General features: G+C 39.2%; 3 protein-coding genes across 5 annotated transcripts in view; 2 read left to right on the plus strand and 1 right to left on the minus strand.

Annotated features, from left to right (window-relative positions):
* Positions 1–334, minus strand: part of LOC103466211 (cytochrome b-c1 complex subunit Rieske, mitochondrial-like) — a 2,473-nt gene extending 2,139 nt beyond the window's left edge. Inside the window, exon 1 of the mRNA XM_008411649.2 lies at positions 130–334. Within this exon, the coding sequence (XP_008409871.1) occupies positions 130–241 (112 nt within the window). The 5' untranslated portion in view covers positions 242–334. The remainder of the gene's footprint in view (positions 1–129) is intronic.
* Positions 335–541: 207 nt separating this feature from the next.
* On the plus strand, positions 542–5,119 carry rxylt1 (ribitol xylosyltransferase 1). The gene is made up of 6 exons (XM_008411648.2): positions 542–772; positions 877–1,056; positions 2,252–2,354; positions 2,475–2,789; positions 2,913–3,083; positions 4,117–5,119. The coding sequence occupies exons 1-6, from the start codon at positions 625–627 to the stop codon at positions 4,517–4,519; spliced, it is 1,320 nt and encodes a 439-aa protein (XP_008409870.1). The 5' UTR covers positions 542–624; the 3' UTR covers positions 4,520–5,119.
* Positions 5,120–6,029: 910 nt separating this feature from the next.
* The window catches only part of srgap1a (SLIT-ROBO Rho GTPase activating protein 1a), a 93,464-nt gene continuing 91,255 nt past the window's right edge, over positions 6,030–8,238 (plus strand). Inside the window, exon 1 of one of the 3 annotated variants that reach the window (XM_008411655.2) lies at positions 6,030–6,779. In XM_008411655.2, coding sequence (XP_008409877.1) covers positions 6,716–6,779 — 64 coding nt within the window. In that variant the 5' untranslated portion in view covers positions 6,030–6,715. The remainder of the gene's footprint in view (positions 6,780–8,238) is intronic. The other 2 variants (XM_008411652.2, XM_008411653.2) reach the window with 2 other exon arrangements.

Genomic DNA, 8,238 nt, shown 5'->3' on the forward strand with positions numbered 1-8,238 from the left:
ATAGGTCTCAATTTTCTACAGGGATACTAACTACACAATATACAAGGAAATAAGAAAAGTTTCTGAAGCTTTTGAATTGCGTCACAAAAAGAAGTAACGCCGGTGGCTAGTGTGTCTATTCGTCCTTACCAACAGCAGGCAGCAGCTCCTTGGCTCCAGGGAAAACCAGGCTTTTAACACCGTGTTTGGTTACTTGATAGTAGGAGGAAAAGACCCCCGGGCGGATAACGGTGGACATCATCTTTGTCCAAATAATAAAAACACCTCAACCCCACAGCTGGGGACGCGACCTTGCGTGTAGCTTGAGCGGACTATTCTGATCTGCCCTTCCAGAAATACTCCCGTCTATGTAACGGTGCGGTTTCGTATTTTACCAAGGAGCTCTTCTTGCTCTTTTACCCATAATAAATGACTTTATCAAAAAATTTATTTTAAAATATACCTGCACAACCAAAACAAAATGTAGTTATGCCTTTATTTGGATTTGTCTAGATTAAAACACGCATTTAGCTCAGGCAATTTGTAAGTCAGTTGTAAGCAGGGGTCCTTGTGATGTAAACAAGRGTCCTCGAACAAAATATACGGAGATTAGCCGCACAATGGTAACCTGAGTAAGAGAATAAAATGAAAATACCAAAAAGAAAGCTGTTTCTTCTTATTATTTTTGCATATGTGGCATTTTCGCTGTATGCCGCTTATAATGTGTTCTTCAGCAATAAAGTAATCTCCCGCGTTCACAGGGTGGTGAAGAAAGAGAGCAACGCACCAGCSGGTAACTTCTACAAAAAAACAGCCATTATTTTGTCTGAGCTGTAGGAAATGCTTCCAAAAAATATAGTGTATAGTTAACAGAGTGAAACCATGTCTTGTTTTTAGGTGGTGTCAGAGATGGAGCCCCGTTTGTTGCAGATGAGTGGAATCCGTGGGAGGATGAAGAGGTGGAGTACAACTCTGCTCTGAACAAGAAGAGAAAGGCCTTCAAACAGTACATGGCTCGAATCGACAGGAGCAAGCCCAAAAGATWCAAGGTTCAAATCTGGGGGAAAGCTGCTATCGGTAAGTCACCTTATAGTATAAATTACCCATTTATTGAGAGATTGTTAACTGAGAAAGAATGGCTTCAWTGTCAAAGGTTGCAGTTGCACAGATGAACAAACCGAATGTCTCTGAGTAAAAAAAACAAAACAAATCTGCTCAGGCGGAATGGAGTTTTAGCTGTTTGACCACAGTGATAAAAAAAATACTTTAGAAGCTTCTAGATCCGAAAACTGTTATACTAACAGCTAGGTATTATTGCTATAAAATTACAAGTCACTTCTGCCACAGGAAACCATCCAGTTTGAATGAACTCTAGTAGTAGTTGTAGAAATTCGTTAAATGTTCAACCATAATTATGCCAGAAGTTTGAGTCGCAACCTGACCAACTATAATTGGGGCTGGGAGAATACTTTTGAACTTGTGTGAATAAATTCTAACTTGTACACTCAGTTTTTGTTTTTAAAAATCTTTGAAGTTTTATGTTGATAATTTCATTTTCCAAAAATAATACTTCAAATGCATTTAAATATATCCTAAAATTAACATGATATTCATGACTGTGATGGGTGGATGCCATCCGATTACAACTGTAGATGTTTTGTTTTTGTTTTTTTAAAGGGTAATATGATGTTTTAATTGGCTGCTCATATCTTTGATCACTATTGTAAGTAATCTATTATTAATCCGGTAGACTCAGTGGTTTGTTTTTGATGGTTAATAGTTTTGAAGCTAAAATTGTACTCTTTTGATGAAATTTTAAATAGGTTCCTCAATTAAACTTTAAAACTTAGATTCTGTTGTGCTTTCCTCATACTGATCAAATGTTCAGCTGTTGTGGTTCTGTATCCTTTGAATATTATGTTTCAAATGACATAATATTATAAGTTATGTACAATATGCCCATCGRCATTTAATTCCAGCAAACAAATTAAAGTGAGTCTTGATTTACACACCATCTAATATTTGTTATTTTTTGTCTACGTTAGTTTCCCAAAATAAGACAGGACCAMAATAAATAATTTTTACCTAATGGTGTTTTTTATCCTATTCAAAATTTCTAATAGAAGAATTATCTTATATTTTCTTTTGGATACATTATATCCATTGTCTTTACAGCTTTTTAGTTGAGTACCAAATTAATAATGATGTATTTGTTAGAAAGGTAAGCTTTAACTTTAAAAACATATGAAATGTTGCATTACATTTTCCTCAGGGCTGTACCTTTGGGAACATATTTTAGAAGGACCCCTTAACCCAACTGACAAGGTGGCRCAGTGGAGGGAAGGGGAGCTTCAGTCTGGAAAAGTTGATTTCAGGTAAAACTCCCTGATTAGATTTTTAGTGTTGACATACTTCACTTCATGTYTTGGCCACTGGAAGATAAAAGAAAACCGATGAACTCGTTCTCGTTACCAACCAACGTTTTCTGCGTTCAGTTTCTACACCGGCCCAGCAGTGGTTCAGGGACACGTTCCCCTGGAAATGAACAGCCTGGTTTTGGTTCTCAACGGCCGCGAGCAGCAGAAAGTTTCTTACTCGACGAGGTGGCTGGAGCATGTTCAAGCCCTGGTTCAGTCTAATACCGTGTCCCATGTGGCCGTGGTCCTGCTGGGCAATGAGCAATGCAACAATGACTGGATCGCCCCGCACTTAAAGAGAAACGGCGGATTTGTGGATCTGTTGTTCCTGATCTACGACAGCCCGTGGGTCAATGACAAGGACGTCTTCCAGTGGCCCCTTGGTGTTGCCACGTATGTCGTTTCTTTTTAATCTAAGACATATGCAAGGACCTTACTGTGGCACATTCATTTTTGTGAGCCTGTCTTCTGTAACTGTAACAATTCTGCTGCTGTTGTCTCTGTGTTTCTGTGCAGATACAGAGAGTTTCCTATGATCAGGCCCAATGCACAGCTGATTACTTCTAATCGGCCATACCTCTGCAACTTCCTGGGTACTGTTTACAAAAATTCCTCCAGGGAAGTACTGATGAATGTGCTGAAACAGTCTGGCCTAGATAAGGAATGCCTCACCACTGCCAGGGAAAAGTAGGTCTTGACTTGTTTTTTATAGATGAACAAACTAGAATGGTTTTTRTCACTTTTTTTGCTTGTACTATATCTGCCTCTGTTTTGTGGTTTTATATCATGATTTAGAAGAAATATWTAATCCGCCCCAGCTTGACTGAGCCCATAAGTCCAAGGGCACTCTAGAAATGAAAAGCAGAATGAAACAATCTGCAAACAACTGAACACATTCAATTAGAAAACRTGAGTAATGCATAGTTTGAGGAAAGAAAATGTTAATTTTGTATCAATTGGAGTAAGAGTTTGGACTGGTGAGAATGACATATACCTTTAATGATGTCAGCAAGCTTAATGAAGTAAAGGTGCCCCCTTCTAGCCTCCAWGGTTTCACATATTTTCTGTCTCAGATTTTTAGAGTTCACTTCATTTTCTCAACGTTTTTCATTTTAGCTTCCTCCTTGCATTTGTTCTCCAATGGAAGTTGTGGTGCGTGTTTTTTAAAATTAATTGTTAGACTTATGTAATAATAGTAGAACCTCRAAAAGACCATATTACTTGTATGTTAAAAATACTAATGTTGTGAGAAGGGTGTACAATCTTTAATAAGCATAAAAGCCAACTGGACTTCTTTTGTTTCTCTTACAGCTTAAAGCTGTTAAGAAGCTTTAATAACTACTGAGGCCTTTAGAATCAAAACCCTATGATTTTTTACCACCTAATAAATTTGAATTCAATCTTATTAAAATGAGCATGTATTTATAATTTATCCCATGACTTATTTCTTTATTTGTTGGCTTGTGGTGCTTGTAGCTTGCCATATTAAAGTGACGTTAAAGTTTTTACCTTCACTTTTCATATTTCAGTGTTGAAATCCACTGAAAATCCCTCTGCTTATTTAGGATTAAAAGCCTCTTAAATGAAAACACTTAAAATCACAAGATTGTCAGTTTTGTTGTAATTTTCAAATTAYATTTGCCTAACTTTTCAAAGCATCAATTTCCAGGTGGTTTGTGCACATTTTGATGATGTAATCTGTTCACCTTTTTTGCTWTAGGTGGGTTCCCCAGGAAACAACTGAAAGTCTGAGGCGCTATCAGACGGCTCTGGCTCAGAGCGARCTCACTCTCTGCCCGGTGGGGATCAACACAGAGTGCTACCGCATCTATGAGGCGTGTTCCTACGGCTCGGTGCCCGTGGTGGAAGACGTTCTCACTCCTGGCAACTGCGCTGCAGGTCCCAGCTCCCCGCTGCGTCTCCTCAAAGCAGCTGGGGCGCCCTTCATCTTCGTCAGCGACTGGAGGGAGCTGCCAGCCATCTTGGAGAGGGAGAGAGGAATAAGTCAGGAGCAAAGGGTGGACCGGAGGAGGCGGCTGCTTGAGTGGTACTCTGGTTTTCGTCAGCAGATGAAGGAGAGGTTCACTGAGGTCATTGAAGAGAATTTCTTCAAAACTGTCTGACTGGTGCTTTTAAATMTTAACATGGTTAACAATAAATGTTTTTATTTATGCTGTTTGTGGCAAAAAAAAAAAAAAAATTAGTGTACTACTTACATAGTGAACTTGGTGATGTGCARTGATGTACTCTCTGAGGCTGGTCTTGGAAAAAACAAAACATTTCTGTTCTCAAACTGTAAACTTGCTGTTATTAGTATCAATTCTGTATATTTTTATTGAGATGTTTACAGCTGTGGAATGTACAGGCATTTAGAAATCACAAATTGTAAACTGCCTTTGCATTTCAGAGTCCCTATTTTTTGTTTTTTTTTATATTGTTTTGTTTTGTTTTGTATCTTATACACTGGAAACTGTGATTTTAAAAATCTACTAAACATTATGTGTGGAAAAAACACTAATATGTATTTAGATTTTGTGTGGGGGAAAAAAAACTTTAAATACAGTTCATTTTTTATTATGAGAAGCTTAAAAATTGTTGTTGATTTTWAGATGTTTCAACTGTTAATATTTTTGAATTTTAAGTTTTCTATTTATTTTAGTTCTGCTTTGCATGGACTTTTTGAAATGGTGCAATTAAATAAAGTGGAGTGTTGTATAAAAGGGGATGGATTGATTGATTTGATTTATGGTTTTACTTAAAGCATACAGCCAAAATATTAAAGTGCATATTTATATCAACACCAAACTTGCTCATCCATGTATTTTATGACATTGCTTCATCCACTGGTTTGCAGTCATTGTTGGAGCAGGAAGTAGCCAATCCTCAAACTCTTCCTCCATAGTTGGGAGCMTAATATTTGTCGAGTGTTTTCATACGCAACAGTTCTTTCCATTGGAGTCAAAGAGTCCGCCCCAACTCCTKAGAGTTGGAACTGGAATAGTCCCTCGGTACTAAACTTTAAAGTTGACAGTGTTGTCAGGCAAGTGCCGTCCTCCTGGCAACAACCAAGCCAGAGTCTTCCACGGGATTCCCAAACATAGGAGACATGATTCACGAGGGCTTTGTATTACTCTTGTTATCTGAGGTTTAAATGCACTTAAATGAACTTAATCGATAAAGCTCGCTACACCCTGTTCCTTTTCACAGAGTATGCTAGCGATACTATCAACTGTGCTTCAAATTTGCCTCAAGATGGCGCTCTGGTTTAGCTTAGCTTCAGCGGACGCTGCTTCAACTCTGGAAAAAACTCAACTTTTCACCCAACAAATTAAACAAGAATCTGTTGGATTCAGTATGTCCTTAAGCTAAGGAGGAATTTGGGACTTCTGTCAAGCTCGGCCTTCTCCAGCACTAGGACAGCCTGTAGATTTTATTTATTTAAGAAATAGCTACAGCAGTGTTACATAAACATTATTAATAAAGTTCCCCTTGATYCTACTCATTCATCTTTTAATGAGTGTAATATCTTGATCCAAGCAGTAACTCTAGAAATKTTWTTTTTTTTAATGAAATACTTTGCACAATCTCACCGTAAATCTATTTGACTTGGGGGGCWGGAGRGGGGCATGAGTGCCACTTGTGTCCACTRGCAGGGAGAGAGTGAGAGAGCAGATCCCACCCACCCCCCTCTCCTGCTCTGTGTTCCTGCCTGCCTCCAGCTGCTGCAGTTCGGCCTGCCCTGYCTGCTTCGGAGCGTGCTGGGAGTTGGAGTTGGAGGTAGAGGAGGTGGAGGGGGTGGACAAACCGTCGTGGGGAAAGCAAGCGGGTCGGGTAACGTGTGCGTGGACCAGACTGGGAAACCATTTCCAAACAAGCTCGCGCACTACGGACTAAAGTTGACTTGCGAGGCATTTCCCTCGTCGGGCTGTTGGAGCCACTTCTCTAACAGAGACCCCCTGAAACTTGCGCGACTGTTTTCTGCTTGTTTTTTTTTTTTTTTTCCTGCAGCGCTGCTGTTGCTCCGTGCTTCGGAGACTCATTGGTTGGGAGAGGATTGCGCATTGGCTCTTGTCTGTATCCACCTCAGAGGGAAGAGGAACATTGCAGTAGTAAAGGCTCATGTTTTCTTCGCTCCAAACGTCACTGCTGGAGTTGAATTTCTTCACATAGTCATTTTCTTGACGCGGATTCTCTGGCTCTGCCGTTCATTCCTCACGGGCAGGATGCGTCCGCTACTGTAGGATATTCCGCTCTGTTGTTGACAAACAGTTTTCCCAAGAACTTTCCAACGAGCTCCGAGCGCAAAGAAGACGGGAACAATGTCCACACCGAGGTTCAAAAAGGATAAAGAAATCATCGCAGACTATGAGAGCCAAGTCAAAGGTAAGGAAGTGGAAAAAGACTAATTGGGACCAGGCTGGTTCATCACTACCTGCATGAGTCATAGCCAGTGATGGCGGGGGTTGTTGGAATGAAATGTTATCGGAATATCTTCCCTGCTTTGCTCATGTCAAACTTGGGGAAAATAAAAGGTAAGGGTTAGATTTAGTATGTTGTTTGCTAAAAAAAAAGAAGTCTGTTCGGATTGTGCGTATCAGATTTGTTTCAGTTCCAAAGAAACGATAACAAGGTCTCACACGAAGAGAAAATCCAGTTATACCATATCTTCTGGTTTTCTTTCAGTATGCAGAAGCAACAACCTGTTACTTTCAGTTGAATGTGACAGTGTTGTTAAATCATGTGCCATCACACCATCAGGACAGAGATTATGCAAGGGGGGTAAATTGTTGCACCATTGAAGCTCTGTGTTGCTCATTGCTGAATCCCATTTCCCTGACCAATATCAGTTCCTCTGTATCGTGACATGGAATTTAGGTGTTAAATATTTTACAAAAAAATGACACTCCTTCAAGAGGTTGATACCACTTGTTGAATTACAGAAACAGGTGATCCTCAAAAAAATCTGAAAATAATTGAAATTACATTAATTTGAGCAAGTTCTTTCAGTTGGATGCTACTTTTTAAATCCAAAATACTTGGTTTTTCAGAAGTATTTTATGTAAGATCACAAAATATGCATATTTTGATTGAGGAATGGTTAGCCTGTAGTTAATGTGCTCAGTACTTTGTTGGGAATCCTTGCATAAATGACAGGATCAAAGGTGGATGGCACTGAGTATGTGATATGCCGACAGATTAAGAAAGACCAGGTTGGTTTAATAGCCGTCTTCAGCTCATATAGACTGTAAGATGTAGTGTTTCGTCCATACTCTTCTTGACATTACTCCATACATTCTTTATGGGGTTTAGGTCAGGTTGTGTTGCTTGGTCAACCAARCAGAGTGATACCATGGTCATCAAACCAGGTACTGGTTGGTAGTGAGGACAGGATCCATCTCCTAAAATCAACATCTCCATAAAGCTTGTTAGTAGAGGCAAGCGTGAAAGTTCTTTCAATTTTTGGGTGTATCACTCTTTTAACTTTGGATTTAATAAAACTGTGAACTACGATAGGACCCCARATCTTCACTGACTTTGGAAAYGTCATACTGGGCCTAATGCATCTTGGATTCTGTATCTCCCCACAGTTTTGCTCTTCTTTTTTCTTTCATCTATTTATCATTGAATTTGGAATACTGAGCTTCAATACATGTACTTGTGGTACACTCAGGATAMGTTGCATTGCAAATATGATCAAGTATGTTAAAGATGTCTTGCTGCTTTTTTTTCCCATTTTAGTAACTTATCAGGAATCATCAGCGTAGACTTTTCAGTTGCTTTTTTGTTTTGTTTTGATRAAATATTTTAAATAGAAATCCTTTTCCCCTTATTGAAAACAATT

Source organism: Poecilia reticulata, linkage group LG6 (assembly GCF_000633615.1).
Source record: "Poecilia reticulata strain Guanapo linkage group LG6, Guppy_female_1.0+MT, whole genome shotgun sequence".
Taxonomy (NCBI): domain Eukaryota; kingdom Metazoa; phylum Chordata; class Actinopteri; order Cyprinodontiformes; family Poeciliidae; genus Poecilia; species Poecilia reticulata.